Source organism: Arachis ipaensis, chromosome B9, assembly GCF_059453495.1.
Source record: "Arachis ipaensis isolate K30076 ecotype BB chromosome B9, ASM5945349v1, whole genome shotgun sequence".
Taxonomy (NCBI): Eukaryota; Viridiplantae; Streptophyta; class Magnoliopsida; order Fabales; family Fabaceae; genus Arachis; species Arachis ipaensis.
The window spans coordinates 142560630-142582964 of NC_142444.1; the positions used below are offsets into that span (position 1 = coordinate 142560630).

The following is a 22335-nucleotide window of genomic DNA, read 5'->3' on the forward strand; positions in this document are numbered from 1 at the left end:
GAGTTCAAAGCAAAGTTAGAACTTGAATCTGGAAAGAATATCAAGTGTTTAAGAACAGATAATGGAGGAGAATATGTCGATGGTGATTTTCTAACATTTTGCAAGCAAGCATATATTCAACGGCAATTCACAGTTGCATATACGCCTCAGCAAAATGGTATAGAAGAGCGAATGAATATGACTTTCCTAGAAAGAGCACGAACTATGTTGCAAACTGCAGGTTTAGCCAAGTCTTTTTGGGTAGAAGCTGTTAAAACCGCCTGTTATGTGATAAATCGGTCACCATCAACTGCAATTGAGTTGAAGACACCAATAGAGATGTGGCAAGGTAAGCCACTTAATTATTCTTCTTTACATATATTTGGTTGTCCTGTGTACGTGATGTACAATTCCCAGGAAAGAACAAAGTTGGATCCAAAGTCTAGAAAATGTATATTCTTGGGTTATGCTGACGGAGTTAAGGGGTATCGCCTGTGGGATCCCACTGCCCTCAAGGTAGTTGTCAGTAGAGATGTGATATTTGCAGAAGATGAATTGCAAAAAGAACAAGAAAATGACAACACTGTTAAAGAGATAACCACTGTTCAAATAGATGAAAAATGCAGAGAAAGTGATCTTTCTGAAGCAGAACCACAGCACGAAGAACAAGAAGCAGAGGCCAATGACATAGAAGTTCGTCGATCCACTCGACAAAGAAGAACACCATCATGGAACTCAAATTATGTTTTGACAAACCATGATGCATATTGTCTTTTGACAGAAAATGGAGAGCCAACAACTTTTAGGGAGGCTATGCGCAATCCAGATGCTTCTATGTGGATGACAGCAATGCAAGAAGAAATTGAGGCATTACATAGGAACCATACCTGAAAACTTATTGAACTTCTAGCAGGTCGGAAAGCCATTGGTAACAAATGGGTTTACAAGATCAAACGAGATAGTAATAATCATGTGGAAAGATATCGTGCAAGATTGGTTGTCAAGGGATATGCTCAGAAAGAAGGTGTTGACTTCAATAAAATATTTTCTCCAGTGGTAAAACTAACTACTATTAGAGTAGTTTTGGCTATGTGTGTTGTATTTGATTTACATCTAGAGCAATTAGATGTAAAGACTGCTTTTCTTCATTGAGAACTTGAAGAAGAGATATATATGCTCCAACCAGACGGTTTTGAAGAACAAGGAAAAGAAAACTTAGTTTGCAGGTTAACTAAATCTCTGTACGGTCCAAAGCAGGCACCAAGGTATTGGTACTAGAGACTTGATTGTCTCATTATTAGCCTTGGATACAACAGACTTAGTTCAGATCATTGTATCTATTACAAGAGGTCTGGTGATAATGATTTTATCATTCTGCTATTGTATGTGGATGATATGTTGGTGGTAGGTCCCAACAAAATATCAAATCCAAGAATTGAAGGCACAGTTGGCTAGGGAGTTTGATATGAAAGACTTGGGACCAGCAAACAAGATTTTAGGGATGCAAATTCACCGAGACAAAAATGATAGGAAGATTTGGCTATCGCAAAAGAATTATTTGAAGAAGATCTTGCAACGCTTCAACATGCAAGAATGTAAGCCAATTTCAACCCCACTTCCTATTAATTTTAAATTATCCTCAAGTATGTGTCCTAGTAGTGAAGCAGAGAGGATGAAAATGTCTCGAGTGTCGTATGCATCAGCAGTGGGAAGCCTTATGTATGCCATGATCTGTACAAGGCCAGATATTGCTCAAGCAGTTGCGGTGGTAAGTCAATTTATGGCAGATCCGGGTAAAAAGCATTGGAATGTTATTAAGAGGATCTTGAGATACATCAAAGGGACCTCGAATGTTGCATTATGTTTTGGAGGATCGGAATTCATTGTCAATGGATATGTCGACTCAGACTTTGCAGGTGATCTTGATAAACAAAAATCTACTACAGGCTATGTGTTTACACTTGCAGAAGGACCTGTGAGCTGGCTATCTAAATTACAGACTGTTGTAGCTTTATCTACTACAAAAGCTGAATATATGGCAGCTACACAAGCATGCAAGGAAGCTATTTGGATCCAAAGGTTGATAGCAAAAACTCGAGCACAAACAACAGAAGATTTATGTGTATTGTGACAGTCAGAGTACCTTGCACATTGCAAGGAATCCTGCCGTTCATTCAAGAACAAAACACATTGGAGTACAATATCACTTTATTCGGGAAGTAGTAGAAGAAGGAAGTGTTGATATGCAGAAGATTCACACTAAACAATAACCTAGCAAATGCCATGACAAAACCAATCAACACAAAAAAGTTTGAATGGTGTAGATCCTCATACGGCCTATGGAATACATGAGCAACATTAATTTTGAAAATTTATCAAAATTAACTTTAAGTGGGAGATTGTAAAAATTAGTAAAGCTAATTTTAGAAAATAAATAAATAAATAATAACTAAATAAAATGAAAGGTAATAAACAATCCTAGTTTATAACATTAGAATTTTAATGGTTAAAAAAGAGAAGAATTATATACTTCTAATTGACGGATGGTTCATATTGAAGAGACTCACCTATAAATTGAGTTTTTTTTAATTCATTTCAATCAAGTCATTCAGATAGAATAACATAATATTTCTTTGAGTAGTTTTCTTCTATATATATAGAGAGAAGTGTGTTTTCCTTTTGTCAAGAGAGAGTGTTATTGTAATCTCCTTGCGATAGAGAGAAGTTGTAATTCTCAAAGAAAGTTATTCAATTGTTTCCATATTTTATACAAATTTCTAATTTTTTATCTCTATATTTTGCTGTGTCATTTGTCTGGTACCTAACAGTTACTGCCACTACCACCACGCTAGACAAATTCTCTGCGCTGCCACGGTCTCTAGGTAACTCATTAATTAGTTTTGGGTAGTTAAACCCTAAATCCTAATTTATCTAATTCTAATTTATTGTGTATTAGAAAATTTGTAATTAGGATGTTTGTATCAGAGATTTAACTATTTTTCCAAATTTAGTTCATGTATTAGATTTAGAGTTTTTTAATTCTGTTTTGATTTAGGATTTTCTTTTAATTTTATTTTGATAATTATATGTTTGAAACCTGTTTTGTTTTGATTAGTTGATTGTTGTTTGAATTTTCCAATGTAAGATCTCCAACTGCATTGTTCTGATTTCTATTTTGATTTTGTTTGAGTTAATTATTTTTTAAGTTAATTAGTTGATTATTGTTAATTATTTGAGTTAATCTTAACTTGTTTATTTTTTAAGTTAATTATTGACTTATTGTTTATTGTCGTTAATTTTCTAAGTTTATTATTTTTTGAATTAATTACTTGATTGTTGTTAATTGTCTAAGTTAATATTAACTTATTTATTTTCTGAATTAGTTATTGACTTATTATTTATTGTTGTTAATTTTTTAAGTTTATTATTATATGAGGTAATTATTTTTTGAGTTAATTAGTTTATTGTTATTAATTGTGTGAGTTAAGCTTAACTTGTTTATTTTTTGAGTTAATTATTAACTTATTGTTTATTGTGGTTAATTTCATAAGTTTATTATTATCTGAATTAATTATTGTTTGAGTTAATTAGTTGATTGTTGTTAATTGTCTGAATTAATCTTAACTTATTTATTTTCTGAGTTTATTATTGACTTATTATTTATTGTTTTGTTAATTTTCTATGTTTATTATTATCTGAATTCATTAGTGTTGTATTTTCTGATTTATTAGTTTAGAAATTATTGAATTTAAATATTTAAAATTATATATTAATTTTCAAACAAAATTTTAAATAATTTAAAATTTAAGTTTACCGTCGGATTTACCATCAATAAAATATGCCGGTAGTTGAATTAATTATTAATTAATAATATATTACCGTCGAATTTATCGGAGAAAAAATTCGATGATAAAAATTACCAGCAAAAATTTTTCGACAGTAATTAATGGCGGACGAAAAAATTCGCCAATAAATAATTACTGCCAAGATTTATACTATCGAATTTATGCCGATAGTAAATATATTATCGATAAATTTTTTTAATAAATTCACTTATAAATCTGACAGTATTTGACAGATTTTTTGTAGTAATGGTTGGAATAATATATGACAGTTACTTGAACTTATTTTGTTGTTATTCAATTTAAAAAATAAAACTATAAAATCTTGGAGTAAATTTATAAATTTAATATTATGATAAAAATTATAATACTGAGAAATAAATATTTTATAATTTGTCCAAATTATTTTTTTTTGAAACATTATTAAGAAATGATATTAATAATACACACACGTAATATATATAATCAAAACGATATTTTTTGAATTTGGTATGGATAAAAGATCTTTTTATATTATATTATTTTATTCTCGACGATGAATCGATTTGATAGTTTAGCTTAGATATTGTTATTTATGATATTCTATTGGTTCTATTTGATATCATCGAGATGTGATTTAGACCATTGAATTTGCTGACGAAAGATTTACCATCTCTATGACTGTGTTTATTTATAGAGACAAGACACTGAGACAGGAACACAGAAACACAGAATTGTGTTTGGCAGAGAAAACATGGACAGAGACAATGTGTCCAGAGACATTGAATTAGTGTATCTTGTGTCCATCCTGACAGGAAGGATACGGGGATACTAACAAGGGACACAACTTATTTTTTATTTTTTCTTTCATTATTCTTATTAATTTTTCATAATTATATTTTTTATTATTATATTTTTCATCTCAAAATTTTTAAACGAAATAAATAAAAATAAATTAAATTTTCATAATTTGTTTTTGTTTATCACCAAACAGAATACAAGAATACAAAATTTTGTGCCTCTGTCCTTCAGTGTCTTGTCCTGTCTTGTTCTCAGTGTCTTGTCCTGTCTTGTTCTCATAAACAAACGCAGCCTATGGAATTAGATCCCGAGTTATTTATTGAAAATAAAAGAAAAAAAGTATAAAGATTATGGAAGTAAATATTCTGGCATTTATTGCTACTGCACTGTTCATTCTAGTTTTCACTGCCTTTTTACTTATAATTTATGTAAAGATGGTAAGTCAAAGTGACTAATTTGACTTAAAACATGATTTCATTTCTTAATTCATGTCAATACATTGAATGAAAAAAATTCTTCCCATATTCCAGAAATAGTTTTTCAGTAAATAGCCGAATCATGGATAGGGAACTAACTATGCTAGTGACCTACCAAAATTTATTGTAGAAATTGAATTTTCAGGATCAATGATTGGACCATGCAAACTAGAAATGCCATTTCTTGGATAAAGGAAGAGATTACTCGATAAATTTCTGTATCACTCATAATATATATTAATTCGAGCACCTATTTTAGATGCATATTCCATTTTTGCACAACAGGGATATGAAAATTCGCAAGAAGCGATAGGTCGTATTGTATGTGCCAATTGTTATTTGGCTAATAAGTCTGTGAATATTGAAATTCCACAAATGGTACTTTTTGATACTGTATTTGAAGCAGTTGTTCGAATTCCTTATAATATGCGAATCAAACAATTTCTTGCTAACGATAAAAAGTTCTAAATAATTATAATCATTGTATATATTTTTTTTAATAAAATATTTTTATGAGGAATGTTTTAAGTTGCTAATTAAATGGATATTAATCTAATTTAAATATTTGTAAAATTAATAATTATTTAATAAATAGATTCATCAACTCTTTTAAATTCTATGATTATAATGACTAAATCAAATAAAGTATTAACAAAGGAGATTGAATACATAAAAAAATTAATCTTTTTAAATCATTCACTAGCTCATTAGAATAATAGTACAAGATAGAGTGTTAATCGATAAAAAAAAATTTTAACGAAATTTTTTTTATTTTTTAATGTATTTGGCAAATTTTTAATAATAAAAGTAAAAGCATTAGAAAAATAAAAAAAATATATATTTTTTGAGAAGGTACAATTTATATTTTTTTTAAAAGATTTTTTCTTTAAAAAAAGATGTTTTTTACATAATAAATGAACAAAAAAGTACTTTTATCTTATTTTACCCAAACATAATTGATAGATAAAAAGATCTTTTTACATGAGATATCCAATCATAAAATCACTTTTACTACAAGAAATTACCAGAATAGTGACCGATTTTAGCAACCGAAAAAAGTGGTTGCTAATAGCGACTGATTTAGCTACCGATATAGGATTTCTAGGACTAGAAAAAAAATCGGTCGCTAAATCGGTCGCTAAAATTATATTCAGCGACCGATTTTAGTGACCAAAGAAATTAGTCCCTAATAGCAACCGATAAGTTTGTTATACGAGTAACATAAAGTTGGTCGCTAAAATGGTCACTAATTTTTAACTTAGCGACCGAATTAGCAACCGAATTGAGGAAGTAACGCTTGGGATTGTTGGTCACAAAATCGGTTGCTATTTTTTTATTTAGCGACCAATTTTGCAACCAATAGAAAAGGAAGCTAAAAATGGTTTATCGCTAATTCGATCACTAAGCCGGTGGTCGCTAAATTGGTTGCTAATAGTTAAGGTAGCGACCGATTTAGCAACCAAATATAAATGCTGATTTAAAGCAATTAGTTACAAAATCGGTCGCTATTTTTATTCAGCGATCGATAGAATAAATAGGGTGGAAAAATTTCGTCGCTAATTCGGTCACTAAGTCGTCGTCACTATATTGGTTGAAAATTTAATCCTTAGCAACCAAATTAGTGATCAGTAAAAAATACTGTTAAAATTAATTAGTCGGAAAATCGGTCGCTAATTTAAATAAAACAATTTAATTACTGAATTAATCTACCCCACCTAACACTAATTCACCCACAACACTATCATCTTCTCACACAGTTACCGATGTAACCACCGCCAGAAGCACCTCTCCTCGCAGGGTCTTCGTCGTCGACTGAGTTTGCTGCGCTGCCACCTTCATCTTTAAGATCTCGGCGCCGTCGTCGTTATCTTCTGCATCCTCATTGTCGTCGCCGTCTTTAGCTCGCGGAGCCATCGCCTTTGTCTTCTGGTATCTCGGCGCTGTCGCGGTCGTCTTCATCAATTTCTCAAGTAGGTACTCTTCCCTAATCCAAATTCCGATAAATTTCATCTACTTTGTTAGGGCTTTTCACCTATCATGATCAATTTAATCTATTCTGAACAAATTGAACAATTGGAGCTTCGAGGTAATAGCTGTAATATTATTCTACTCTCTTGTTCCTTCCGGCTGTTGCTTCTTTGCTCTCTCTCTCTCTCTCTCTCTCTCTCTCTCTCTCTCTCTCTCTCCGCCATCACTGTTCTAGGTAGGTACATTCTAAAAATCTCCTTAAAATTTATATATGTTAAAGGTTAATTGTTAGTTTGATATATTTGTTAGGTGATTGTTCTGATGTTAAAAAATTTGATAATAAATGACACTTTAATATATCTATTTAAAGCTATTCAGAAAATTTGTTATTGAAGGTACACGCATTTTGCTCCAACCAAATAACCTTATTATGTGTATATCAACATAAGCATTCAGAATTATTTTGGTAGTTAGAGCTAACAAATGTCCTTGGTTCTTTTGATTTTGAATCAAAAGAAAGATGTGTAATTTTGGTTGCATCAGTTAATCAGTTAGTTATTCTTCTGTTATGCATTTTTATGCATCTTGGAGTTGTAACTTCTTTCCTTATGTTGGGGGATGAGCTGGTGGTATTCAAATCTTGACTTAGAGAGCATGCACTTTTACTAAACACAGTAATGAAGTTGATGAATCCTTCAAAGTCGAAGAAGCTGAAACGGTAAACATACCTCCACCCCCAACAAACAAGATATTCATTCTATTCTACTACCAGCATTTATTTTTACTCTATTTTACTTAATTTTGTATGTGTAAGTGTAACCTAATATGTACTCAATGCGATTCAAGTTGCTTATGTTGGGAGGCAATGACTTTGTTGGCTCACATATTTGTAGAGAAGCCTTAGATCGTGGTTGCTAGTCTTAGCAGGTTTCAAATCCCACTTTCATTCCCATTAGAATTGTTTGTTTGGTGCAATTTCATGCCACTCACTTTGTCCTTTGTTGCATTAGTTTAACTTCTTTTTTGTTGTGCAGACCAATAAACTTTATCAATTGACATCAATGGCATTCTGCCTACTTGTGGGTTGGGTGTGTCTTCTATCTATTCTTAATCTTCATTTCTTTGTAAAAGTATTTCCTTCTCGATATATCGTAGTCTATTTTGTAATATAGTATCTATGAGATTGCCCTTTGTCATTATGAAGTCTTGGTCATTCTTTATATATTTTCTTCTCTGATGTGTAGTGATAAGTTGTGCACACATTTATGCTATCCAAACAACATTTGCGCCTTTGACAATTTGTTATTTCATTTCAGTGTAGTGATAAGTTGGGTTTAAGTCTCGAACTTGGTTCCTTTGCTGCTGGGCGTGATGATATCAACAATAGATCTTGGTCAACATACACTAGAACAAGTAACACCTCCCCCTCCTCTGTATTATATGAGCATACAACCCTCATTTCTTCTAATGAATTGTTATTGTGACAGGGTGGCTATGATTATATGATAGGTACCTCTGAGCATGGTCAAATTATTAAGTCACATGAGCTTGAAATACCTTCTTTCAGGTATACTTATGTTATAGCATAAGCTTTTAAGTTAACATGGCTTATTAATTCTAACTTCTAAGGGTTGGGTATGAAAAGCCATTGCTTTTCTTATCGTTATTGTTGTTTATGATCCAAATTAAGCTTTTGAATATGATTTATTAACTTCATTCTTTTTCTTTTTTTACCATATTGTTAGACATTTGTTGATTGCCTTTGGTGGATTAACTTCATTCTTTTTCTTTTTTCACCATATTAATCTGCTCCTCAATCTTGACCCTCAGATTGAGGAGCATATTAATAAGCTCCTCATCGAAAGTTCTGAAGAAGAATCAAAACATGAATTTTCTGAGGACTTAAACAATATCCAGCATGATGATGATATATCCTTATCATCTGATGAATATTTTGAACTCAATGTCATCACAAAAAAACAAGATCTTCTTTTCGATGCCATAAACGCTATCTCAAACCCTGAAAAGAGAAAATATTTTCTTCAAAAGCTCAAACAAACTTTAGAAACCAAAAATAAATCCAAAATCCTGGTTATCAAAAACAAGTACGATGTCAAACCTATTTTCAAAAAACTCGAAAAACAAGTTTCTAAGTCCGCTACTATTCAAGACCTTCAAAATGAAATTAATATTCTCAAGAAAGAGATTCATCTCATTAAACAACAACAACAACACCATAATTGTTTATCTCATATTCTAGAGGAAGATTTTGATAACACTAAGAAAGAACTTCAGAATGATCAAAATCTTCAAAATCAAATTTTTCAAAAAAAAGGGGATGACCAAATTGTCCAAATCTCAAAGGATGATCAAGAAGATGAGATAGAAGAAATTCTGCGGTTAGTCAGTCAATTAACCGTCACAAAATTCTATATCAACATTTGAATTGTCATCCAACACTTTCTTTTGGAAACTGTAGCCTTGTTTGATACAGGTGCAGATCAAAATTGTATTTTGGAAGGATTAATCCCAACAAAATATTTTAAAAAAACTATAGAGCGCCTTAGTACAGCTAACGGCGACCGTTTACAAATCAAGTACAAGCTTTCTGAGGCTGTCATCAAAAATGGTCTTCTTCGGATAAAAACACCCTTCCTCCTTGTCCAAGATTTAAGAAATCATGTCATTTTGGGGTCACCCTTTATTAGAACTCTTTTTTCGTTGATGATGGTATACGACGGTATTACTACCTACATAGGAGGAACCCCAACAACCTTCCAATTTGTTTCAACCCCAGTTGATAGGACCCTTAACCTACTCCAATTCAAAACTAACCAAATCAACTTCTTAAAAGAAGAAGTCTCCTTCAAAATCCTTGAAACCCAGTTACAAAAACCTGAAATCCAACAAAAGGTTAAATCCCTTCTTCAACAAATGCAAGAAACAATATGTTTAGATTTGGCTCACGCATTTTGGAATAGAAAACAGCATATTATGGATTTTCTTTATGAAAATGATTTTAAAGAAATCCAGACTCCAGCAAAGGCCAGACCCATACAAATAAATGAACAACTTCTTCAATATTGTGAAAAAGAGATTACAGACCTCTTGCACAAAAAGCTTATCAGGCCCAGTAAAAGTCCATGGTCTTGTTCAGTTTTCTATGTCAACAAACAAGCCGAATTAAAAAGAGGCACCCCTAGGCTGGTTATTAATTATAAGCCTCTAAACAAAGCTCTCCAGTGGATTAGGTATCCTATTCCAAACAAAAAAGATTTGTTAAATAGACTAAACTCAGCAAGCATTTTTTCAAAATTTGACATGAAATCTAGGTACTGACAAATCCAGATTAGCGAGACTGATAGATACAAAACGGCATTCACAGTACCTTTCGGTCAGTACGAATGGAATGTGATGCCTTTTGGCCTAAAAAATGCCCCATCCGAATTCTAAAAAATCATGAATGATATTTTCAATCCTTTTTCCGACTTTGCCATCGTTTATATAGACGACGTGCTAATTTTTTCCAATCCTTGCATGATCATTTTAAACATGTGAAAACTTTTATGCATACTATCAAGCATAATGGTCTAGCAGTTTCTAAATAAAAAATTAGTTTATTCCAAGGAACTCCTTTGTCAAACAACTCAAACTCAGTGTCAAGGAACTCCTTTGTCTTTACCTCCCTATTCCACAGGCTTTCAAAATTGTTGAGACGGATGTTTTAGATCTAGGTTATGGTGGCATCCTAAAACAAAAACTTAATAATAAAGAGTGTATCATTGCATTTACATCTAAGCATTGGAATACCTCCCAACAAAATTATTCGACCATAAAAAAAGAAGTTTTAGCAATTGTTTTATGTATTTCAAAATTTCAATCTAATTTATTAAACCAAAAATTTTTGGTCAGGGTAGATTGTAAGCCTGCCGAAGACATTTTACAAAAAGATGTAAAAAATCTTGCATCCAAACACATTTTTGCTCACTGGCAAGTAATTTTAAACATTTTTTATTTCGAAATTGAATACATTCGAGGAATCTCAAACTCTCTTCCTGATTACCTTATCCATGAATATTTGCAGGAAAAGTCGCCACATGCCTAAAAGGGCAACATTAGCCTCTGTAAGAGGTAGAGGCATCCGCCTAGCCCTACCAGGGCCAAGTAAAAATTCAGGGTCAAGCACCCCAACTGAGTCATCCACCCAACAACCTACCCCAATAACTCAAGAGCTAACTGAGTCATCTACTCAAATCACAAAAGATATAGTTGAGTCATCTACTTAGCGTCCAAATAGCCAAACAGCAAAGCAAATAAAGGTAGATTATGCTCTCCTAATCCAAACCTTGTTGGCCTTACAAGATGTAAGTGCTGTTTCTAGTGGCCTCATTAGTTTGGTGACTATGGTGGCTATGTACAGCAACTAATCCAAACTTGAAATATGGCATGTTTGAGGCTATAAGAAGAAGAATTTGACTAGATGTAATGATAGTAAATACACTAATGAAGCACGGTAACAATTCTGAATCAGTAAACAACTACTAATTAACATTTTCAGGAGATTAATAAATCATTGTGAAATTTCAAAAACCAAAATTACAAAAATTGGGTAAATTGGATCGAAAATTTGAAAAATCCTCAATTGTAATAGTAAAGGGTGTGGTTCTGGGAAGCTTGGATGAAGAATTAAGATTCCGTCTGTAATTGGTGGGTAAGAATTAGAAGTTTGCTAGTCTATAATTTCCAGCGGACAGTTATTCCTCGAGTTCATTTCCGAGAGTAGTAGGGGAGATAGGTAGGTCCTCATTGATGTTGAAAGTGAGAGGAATAGGTAGAGTCTCCGTCGGCTTTGAAGGTGAGAGGAGCAGCCGAGGTCCTCATCGACAGTGAAAGGGTGTCCATCTTCACTAACCCATCTCCCTCAACTTCAAACGGAGCACAGCAGCGGCGGACTGCAAGTTGTCTCCATCTCCCTGCTATGCAATCAGATCAAAACTCTTAACTACGGCGGCGTCGTTACTCCTGGATTATTCCATCTCCAGCGAAGTCAGCAACAACTCATCCATCATTATTAACTGTCTGCAACCACCCACAAAGCCACTACCTTCCCCTTCGTCAGGAATTATCAAATTATTATCCACCCCATCGACTTCTAGACGAGGCCATACCTATCAGTACTAAGCATACATCAATCCACACATAAACAATTGACTAACGCATGACATAAAAGATTTATAAAATCAAACTACCTTTACAAAAAAAAATCGTAGATTGACAAAAGTTTCTGGCTAAGAAGACCAAAGTATCTGTAGATAAAAAATCAAATAATAAGATTTTTAGTTATTATTTTTATATGAAAAAGTCTAATTTTTTTTAATAATTAATTTTAACATTCGTTATCTAAAATTTATAACATTTTAATGTATATACTTTTACATTTAATTAGATATTAAGTCGGTTGTACAAATAGAAATAATTAATTTTTATACTTGTTATTTAAAAATAATATTTTTTCTCTCTATGTATATAAAAATAGAATTAGATATTAACATAAAAAAAAACTTATACTGGTAGTTATAAAATTAACTCAAAATTATTTTTTTTAAAACAATTGAATCTTAATTCCAACTTTTAATTATAACATTAGTATTCTCTTCAAATTATATTAAATAAATTTTTGAAAGAAGAGAAATGAAAATATAGATTAATAAGATAAGTGATGAAAAGTTAAAACTAAATAAAAAGCTAAACAAAATGTATATAATAATAATATTTTTTATTTAAATTATATATTTTTTTTAATTTTGTTTTCTGTAGAATAGAAAGATGAAAAAAATAGATAATGAGAGAAAAGAGAGAAACAGATAAATATAAAGAATGAGAGTGAGAGTGAGAGTTTGTTAATTTAAAAAAAATTATTTTAATTGTAAAAAAATATCAGATGACATATTTTGATTTGTCAAATTACTAATATAAAATATAAATTATATATAGAGTAAAAATAGTAGAGAGAAATAGAAAAATAGAGAGGTAGATGAGAGAATTTAGGAAGGGAGTTTATTAATTTTGAAAAAAAAATTTCTCAATTTTAATAAGGGGACACATTTGATTATTAAATTAGATATTAATACATGATACATAATATAGGTATATTTCAATTTCAATTTTAATTTTAATACAATTAAAGAGTGTCATGTTGCACATTTTGATTGTCAAATTAGTAATTAGTTATTGATATTGATATTGATAATATATAAAATAGATAGAGTGATCGAAGAAATGAGAGGAATAGACAAAAGAAGAGGGATGAGGGAAGAACTCTTTAATTTTGGAGAGAAAAATTTTATTTCAATTGTAATGAGAGAATGACATGTGGCACATTTTGGTTGTAAAATTAGTAAAAATGAGGAAAGAATTTTTTTAATTTTAGAGAAAAATATTTAATTTCAATTACAATAAGAAAGTAACGTGTCACATGTAGCATATTTTGGTTGTAAAATTAGTAAAGAAAAGAAGAAAATTCATTAATTTTAGAGAAAAAAATTTGATTCCAATTACAATGGAAAAGTAACATGTGGCACATTTTATATATATAATAGATATAAGTTAATGATGGCAAAGTAGAGTACACTTGTCATCTTTTCATTATAAGTGCATCTCATAGCCACTATAGACGCCGATAGATAGATAAATACTATATATATATATATATATATATATATATATATATATGGGCAAGTTACTTAAATAAATAGATTAGAGAAAATATTTACCTGAATGTGCAAAACTGGTTCTTGTTACCTGCATGTGCAAAAAGCCATTTCTATGTAAACCGTGGCAACCCACCACGGTTTCAGAACGTACGTAAACCGTGGAGACCCACAGCGGATTATGATTGAAAAAATTAGAGTGTAAACCGTGGTAGGTCACCACGGTTTACTAAGGAGAAATTGCGTGCATAAAACGTGGAGAGTCACCACGGTTTATGAAGAAATCCTTTTGCACATAAAACCCTGTGGGTCACCACGGTTTATGTTGACAGGAAGTCTATATATATGTTGGTGATTCAAGCTCCATAAGAGATCATTCTCACAATGGCTAGTGAGGAAGAGAGTTTTCTTGCCCTAGTGCATTGCTCTGGGAAAATAAAAAAAAAAGCAAAAGCAAAGGTGTGAAGTTTACCGACAGAGAACCACTAAGTGTTTTTATCAGGTCGTCGATGACTTTGTCAGATCTGAAGAACAGCATCTTGGAGAAGCTTGGCGTGTTGGGTAGCAAGTGGGTGAAGAAACTATTCTACAAGATTCCCATGGCGGTTGTATCGACCGGTGTTCAGTATGAAACCTTTGCGGTTAAGGCTGATGAAGATATTAGGGTTCTGTTCTACTGTGTACGGAGTTTTCCGGAGATCAGAATCCATGAGTTGTTCGCGAAGTTGGAGGTTGGTGTCGATAGTTCTGGGGCATCCGCGCCAGTTCCCTGCCCAGCTGCCGCGGGTGGTGCATCTAGTTCGATGCCTGCGGTCAGACCGTATGTTCCGCCGGTTCAATCACCTTCGTTTGCGGCTGATTTAGACCGAACAGAGGTTGTTGGTTCTATACCTTTGGAGAATGCAGCAGTCATTGAGCCTCCGCACGTTGTGGGCACCGGTGGTGGCCTCGTACCTTATATCGAAGACTTTGGTGGACCTGATCAAGTAGAGAATGCAATGCGTGACGATGAGTCTGACCAGGAGCCTGTTGATATCGATGGTGACAGCGACGATGACAGACGTGGCGATCCACATGTGCAGCATAGGCCAGCAAGTTCTGGTTCTCATCAATACCCTCCACACTTCTCGACACTAAACTTGGAAGCTCTTGGTCAACAGGAAGACAGTGGTAACAGAGTGGGGGGATCTTCTGCAGAATTTCAGATTGGGCAATCATTCCAGAGTAAAAATGAAGCTGTGCTGAGTGTAAAGGACTATAGCATCCGGCGAGGTGTTGAGTACAGAGTCATCGAATCGGATCATTTGAAGTATCATGGAAAATGCAAGGAATTCGGCAAGGGTTGTAGTTGGTTGATTCGTGTAGCGCTTCGTGCACGAAAGGGGACTTGGGAGGTTAGGAGGTACAATGAGCCACACACATGCCTCGCAACTTCTATTTCAAGTGATCACCGTCAGCTGGACTACCACGTTATCTGTGCGAGGATTCTTCCTATGGTTAGGGCAGATGCTGCGGTTACGGTAAAGGTACTTCAACAAGCGACAGAAGCTGATTACGGTTTCAGGCCTAGTTACAGGAAGGTTTGGATGGCTAAGCAGAAGGCAGTGGCAGAAATATATGGAGATTGGGAAGAGTCTTACGCGGAGTTGCCACGTTGGATGCTAGGGATCCAGGCGACAATGCCGGGAACAATCACGGTGCTGAAGACGTCTCCTGTTCGGATTGGTGGTGGGGTTGATGAGTCCACCGAGTACTTTCACCGGCTATTCTGGACATTTCCACCCTGTATCAAGGCATTCCGGCATTGCAAGCCCCTCGTCAGTATTGATGGTACCCACTTGTATGGGAAGTATGGAGGGACGCTGCTGTTGGCGATAGCTCAGGACGGGAACTCGAACATCCTCCCGATAGCATTTGCCCTTGTGGAGGGCGAAAATGCAGAGTCGTGGTCATTCTTCTTGTCCAATCTCCGAGAGCATGTGACTCCTCAAGAGGGTATCCTTGTTATCTCTGACAGGCATAATGGGATCAAGGCAGCGCTTGAGGCACCTGAGACTGGGTGGCTGCCTCCTCGGGCGTTCCGGGTCTACTGTATTAGGCATGTGGCTGCGAATTTCGCCCTAATGTTCAAAGGTAAGGACTCCAGGAGGCTGTTGGTGAATGCTGCCTACGCAAAAACTGAGGCTGAGTTTTACTACTGGTTTGACATCATGCGGACTGAGAATCCAGCAATGTGTGACTGGGCCAACCGGATGGAGTATGACAAATGGACCCAACATGAGGATGCTGGTCGACGGTTCGGGCACATGACCACAAACATCAGTGAATGTGTGAACTCCGTGCTAAAGGGAACTCGCAACCTGCCGGTCACATCTTTGGTTAAGTCAACCTACGGGAGGCTTGCTCAGCTATTTGTGGTACGGGGACAGACAGCAGAGGCACAACTCGGATCTGGGCATGAATTCTGTCAGGCCTTGGTAAAGTCTATTGATCGGAACCTAAGAGACTCGAGGTGCTTCACTGTGACATTATATGACAGGCAGCAGTCCGAGTACACCGTCGCGGAGACAACACCAACCGGCAACTTCTCCCTGGGCAGCTACAGAGTCTCCCTTAAAGATCACCGATGCGACTGTGGCCACTTTCAGGCGCTGCATTATCCTTGTTGCCACGCCATTGCGTGTTGCACCTACTCCCGGCTTAACTGGGCGTCATATGTTCACGAGGTGTATCATATGAGTGAGGTGTTCAACGTTTACAAGGAGGGGTTTCTCCCACCTATCCCTGAAGGACTATGGCCTCCATATGCTGGGCCTACCATCATTCCTGACCCTAATATGCGGCGTGCAAAGGAAGGTCGTCCAAAGGTAACCAGGATCCGTGGAAGTATGGATCAGTCTCAGGAGAACCAGCCGAAGCGATGTGGACTATGCCGTCAGCCTGGGCATACGCGGAGGAACTGTCATAGACTGCAGAGTGGTGGAGGGGATGCGTAGATCTCATGTCGTGTATTATGCAGTCTATGATGTTTCAGTTGCATCAGGGTCTAGATAATGTTAGTAATGTATGGTTGGTTAAGTCTGTGACTGTCAACATGTTTATCTAATGCAAAAATTTCAATTGAATAAATTCCTGTTATTTTACCTATTAATGTATCGTTCATGTTGTGCATTATAATATAAACCGTAGAGCTAAATATCAAAGAAGCTGAAACCGGTCAAACTGATTGGTCAAAAGAAAAATAACATTTAACATAAGTCTGAAAGCCATAAATACTAAGTAGCATGCTCAATACATAAAATAACAAAGTCCCTAACGGACAGGAACATATAACATAACTAATCAGAATCCTCAATGGTGTCACTGTCATCATCGTCGAACTGGCCAAGCAGGTGACCTCCGGTACCACACAAAGGAGGACGCCTCACACGCCTAGGTCTCTGATCTGCCTCTGGTGCTGAGGGCTGTGCGGGAACGGTGCTGAAAGCAGAGGCAGGTGTCCCTCCTAACGCAAACCATGGGTCAGACGGAGAAACTGCAGGCTCGTTGAGGTCCACTGCCAACTGAGCCTGAACATCGTCACTCCTGGGCTGCTGATCAGCAAACTGGGCATGCTCCTCAGGCATCTGTGGCCTATAATGGGTATCTTCATCATCCCTAAGCATGTCTGCTATGTCCATGTAGAACTCGGACTGAGTAACAGGATCATCAATGTCCATCCCAACAGCCGCGGTAGTAAACTCGGCAAAAGCATGTGGGCTAACGTTCCCAAAGAGCTGAGAGCTAGAACCCACCTCGAACGTCGGCCGATCCATAGCTGATGCTGATCCAACTACCTCCTCACCGGGCACGTGATGACTGCCGTCCCCCTGCTCGGATGGTCCTCTATCAGGCGCACCTCGACGGTTAGGCCGCGCAGGTGGCCGTCTGCCTCTACGTCGAGGAACACAGTAGTCCACTGCATCCCCAGGCTCAGCTCCAGGAACATCCTCCTCCAAACGGTCCGCAAACTCCCTCCACTCGCGATCGGTGGTCCGGGTCCCTATACGGCGACGCCGATCGACTCGTCTGTTATCTGGTCTGTCATAAACGTGCACTCTAGGAGGTGCCTGCGACGACCCTCTGTGACGCGCCTCCTCAGTCAGCACAATCGGCCTCGGATCCTGAAATGCTACATCTGGGGATAGGAACCTGTGCGCCACACGGCACCACCAGTCCAGGTACTCTGCTGATGGACCAGGGTCCATGACTCGATCGACCCATATGACTGACCGAAGCCTGTCCTCCCAATGCTGGTGCCACTCCTGATAATATGAAGGAAACCACCGGTCCCTACCCCTACCATCCTTCGCATGTAGCCAATCTATGTTCAGAGCTGGCTCTGGAAGATGCTGAACACCCCCCGAACTGGGGTAGAACCCTATCGACCTGGTGCCACTCGATCGCAGCAAAATATATCAGGCTAGTGACGGCCGTCCATAGCCGTCGGTGCTCGTCAGCTAGAATCTCCGGATGAATGACAGCACCAACATCAACAGAAGAATAAGGCTCCCACACAAACTGCATAGAAACAGTAAGAGTTTGCTGAGACAGTGACATTTAACAAAAACTAGTACAGGTATCAGTAATAAATAAATGACTCACATCGTGGGCACGCAGCCGATCCAGTGCAAGGCGTGCGGAAAGTAATCTCTGTGCCCCTGCATCGTTCCTCGGCACAAACTCAGCCCACCTACAATTTTAATTGAAATGATGTCAAAACAAACCATAACACATGATGTATTTAAAATTTATTAACAGATAATACTAAACCCTACCTGGAAGCAAGAGGAAACCCGAACCGGTCAAAGCCAGTGGGCCTCAGAGTGGGAAACCTCCAGAAAATCCAAGACTGTAGTAGCTGTAGCGGCCCAGCCAAGTTAACGACGTTCCTGTTTGTTCCACGACAAAGACACCTATACAACCAGGCCAGTGCAGCGGAGCCCCAGCTATATCTGCCCAAGTCGTCCAACGATGCCAAATAAGGCAACCAGCGAAGGTGAACCCTGTTTGCGTTCTTGTCTGCAAACAGCTGAGACGACAACAACATCAGGATATAAGCGCGTGCGTATACATGCACGGTCTCATCAGTAGCATCTGCAGGGAGAACCCGGAACCTCTCGTGGAACCATGTGTAGCACACTGTCATCTGCTTGATTTTACTCTGTGGAGATAACTCCCCGAACAACTCCCGAAACCACACCCATGCTGGTCTACCGTGTTCCATCAGATTCTCAAATTCAGTCAAGCACCCACTAACGGGCACACCATCAATCGGCAAACCCAGCTGATACGCAACATCCTGTAAAGTAATGGTGCACTCACCAAATGGCATATGGAACGTGTGGGTCTCCGGACGCCACCGCTCAATAAATGCGCTAAGGAGAGACTCATCAACCCAGAACCACTGACTGTTTAGCCTAGCCAGATGATACAAGCCGGCAGTCTCCAGATACGGTATAATCCGGTCATGTAAGGGCATATTCTGCTGCCTCCTAACGGCGCTAATAACCCTACTAGGCTGCAAAATGTGGGTAACAAAATCCCTTAACATACAACCATTACAAACAACACCAAACATAATTTTCGTAAAAATTATTAGACTTGTCACACTAAATTCATTGATTCTAGAGGAAAAAAATATTATAACAATATAAATAGACGAAAAAAATATTATTCAATATAAATAGAGGAAAAAAATATTATTCAATAAAATATTTACATTTATAACAAAATATTTTAGAAAAATACTATTAACCAGACTTACAAGATAAATAAACATAATAAAATATGCATTATTCAGTAGACAATATTAATAAATGCCTCACATTTGGATTGACAGTAACCATAATAATATCAATATTTATGTAAATAACATTAATCAGAATAACAATACAAATAAACATAATAAAATATTTTTACTAACAATATCCCTAATAATATCAATTGCTATATTAGTATGAATTTTAATAACAATAATAACGACAGAAACAGTAACTAACCTCTTCGTCGATATATCCTGCCACGTGAGCGACGCCATTTAGTCGGTACAAGCGATCCTCACCCTGCATTGGCTCCACCACCCACTTCTCCTTCAAACCTCCAAAGTTTTGCCAAATCCTCTCAACACAACAACAACTTCCTTTTTTTTTGTTCCTTACCAAATGATCCGTTCTAACCTTCCACGGATTACTTATATAGCCACACACACATAAACCGTGGTGACCCACAGGGTTTTATGTGCAAAAGAATTTCTTCATAAACCGTGGTGACTCTCCACGGTTTATGCACGCAATTTCTCCTTAGTAAACCGTGGTGACCTACCACGGTTTACACTCTAATTTTTTTAATCATAATCCGCTGTGGGTCTCCACGGTTTACGTACGTTCTGAAACCGTGGTGGGTTGCCACGGTTTACATAAAAATGTCTTTTTGCACATGCAGGTAACAAGAACCAGTTTTACGTTTTAATTCAATTTCAAAAATTATATAAATTAATTTTAATATAAATACAAATTTGTAATTATTATTTTTACTTTCTTAAACTTAAAATTCAGTTTTTTTTTACTTATTTATTTATTTTATAATACTTTATTTTAGTTTTAGATGTCAAAGGACAAAAATAATATTTCAAATTATTCTAGTGTTACAATACCATTTTTTTGCCAAGAAAATTTTTAAAATGGACCACATGTGATTTTTTTTTGTCTCTTCATTTTCTTTGCATAACCAAACAACACGATTTCTTTTTTTTCTCTTCATTTTCTCTTTTTGAATTTTCTTTTTCTCCCTTTTTCTGTCGAACAAAAGAGAGGCGATAAGTAGTTGAAGATAAACTATTCTACGAAAATAAGACTAGTGCTTGTATTACTTGAAATCAATAATAAAAGAATTAAACAGTCAAATTAGAAGAATATTTTATGCATTTTATCGGACAAAATAAATTTTAAAAAATTACAATGTAATTAATGTTTTAGATAATTATTTATCAAAAATTAAAATATATTTTAAAAAATAAAATATTAATTTACTTATTACATTACTTGTTTTTTTTCCAAAAAAGAAAAAGAAAAGAAAAGAAAAGAGTAAGAAGGTAGGAGATTGAATAGCATGTAATCTTAATAAATATTGATGACGAGGGATGTGACATAAGGGGTCACGTGATATAGTTGAGGAGTCACATGTATGTATGTGTATGGTATGTTGTTAGGGGGGGGGCATGCATGTAAATGTGCATGGCATGCAGCATGAGCATGGGGCGTGGCCTATACGTACGTACAGAGGACTGCAACAAAGTGGGTCAGCATTTCAGCAACGTCTGAACTAAGCAATCAGTGCTCACAGTGATTCAGTCACCCCCTACTTCTTTTCGTCTTTCTTCCTTTTTCTTTTTTTTTTTTATTAACAAAATCAAATATTCAGTCTTCAATGTGAATGAATGGACCCTGTCTATGGAGATTATAATGCCGCTGCTGCCTCGGATCCCAGGAGAACACTCCGTCTTAGATTATACCAAACTAATCAATTTCTTCGCATGTAGGGGTGACAACGGGACGGGTAAGGGCGGGTTTTTGTTCTATTCTATTCTGTCTCGTCGTACAATAAATCCGTCCTTCTTCTACTCACGGGTAATAAAACGTTGAACTCTAATCCGTTACTGCAGGTATCCGACTCGTCCCTACCCGTCCTTATAATTATTAAAATCTAATAAATAAAATTAAATTTCAAAATTTATATAACTATCATCACATACATAACATAAATTAAAGCAAAAATTTAAATATGATACAATATTATTAATTATTTACTAATTATTTTACATATATTATACATATTATATATTAAAATTATATATATTATATATATAGCGGGACGGATAGGGACAGATATTACTTAAACCCGACCCCGCCCCGCTCCTCATAAGAACCCGTCCCAGTGCGAGGCGGGTAATTACCCGTCCCGAGCGGATAGGGGCGGGGTGGACAACATATTTCATAGAATAAAGTAATTTTATTTATTAGCAAATGAGTTATAACTCAAATGGTATAGTCTCTTCGTATTCCTATAAGAGAGATTGTAAATTCAAATTTTTCTATTTTTAGTAAAAAAAAAATAATTTTCTTTAGTGGAGCAGTGTTAGAGCCATTAAAATTTTTTATTTTTAATTATTAATTTAATTATTAATTTAACTTTTTTAATTTAATTTTTTAGTATATTAATTTAATAACATATTTTATTTCATAATTTTAAATTTAAATTTAATATTTTTGAGCTCATATAGGACCAATTCCTTTCCTCTATATATAATGTCATATTTTTTAGATATGAATAACAATTGTAATTATAGTGGTCATATAGTGGTATTTTAATAGTTTGAAAATAAAATTGATAGAAAAATAAAAATAATAATTTTAAATGATTTTAATAAAAAAATAAAACATTTCATTTTGAATGACAGAATTAAAATTTAATTTAAACATTACGGACTAAAACCTATTGTATTCTATTTGATATTTTGTGTCAGTTCGATCAACCATTGTA

The 22335-nt window shown here is 35.5% G+C and overlaps 2 protein-coding genes across 2 annotated transcripts; both read right to left on the minus strand.

The window, feature by feature from the left end:
* Positions 1-17093: 17093 nt before the first annotated feature.
* Positions 17094-18002, minus strand: LOC148546618 (uncharacterized). Its single transcript, XM_088498135.1, has one exon. The coding sequence runs from the start codon at positions 18000-18002 to the stop codon at positions 17094-17096; it is 909 nt and encodes a 302-aa protein (XP_088354261.1).
* Positions 18003-18093: 91 nt separating this feature from the next.
* On the minus strand, positions 18094-19865 carry LOC148546619 (serine/threonine-protein phosphatase 7 long form homolog). The gene is made up of 4 exons (XM_088499269.1): positions 19797-19865; positions 18573-19315; positions 18400-18487; positions 18094-18339 (listed from the first exon to the last, which is right to left on the minus strand). The coding sequence occupies exons 1-4, from the start codon at positions 19863-19865 to the stop codon at positions 18094-18096; spliced, it is 1146 nt and encodes a 381-aa protein (XP_088355395.1).
* Positions 19866-22335: the final 2470 nt, after the last annotated feature.

Coding starts and splice junctions, on each gene's coding strand:
- LOC148546618 (XM_088498135.1), bottom strand. CDS start 18,002: ATGGACCCTGGTCCATCAGCAGAGTACCTGGACTGGTGGTGCCGTGTG.
- LOC148546619 (XM_088499269.1), bottom strand. CDS start 19,865: ATGCAGGGTGAGGATCGCTTGTACCGACTAAATGGCGTCGCTCACGTG. Junction 19,316..19,796: donor CAGGATATATCGACGAAGAG/GTTAGTTACTGT, acceptor CACATTTTGCAG/CCTAGTAGGGTTATTAGCGC. Junction 18,340..18,399: donor ATCGGCTGCGTGCCCACGAT/GTGAGTCATTTA, acceptor TCACTGTCTCAG/CAAACTCTTACTGTTTCTAT.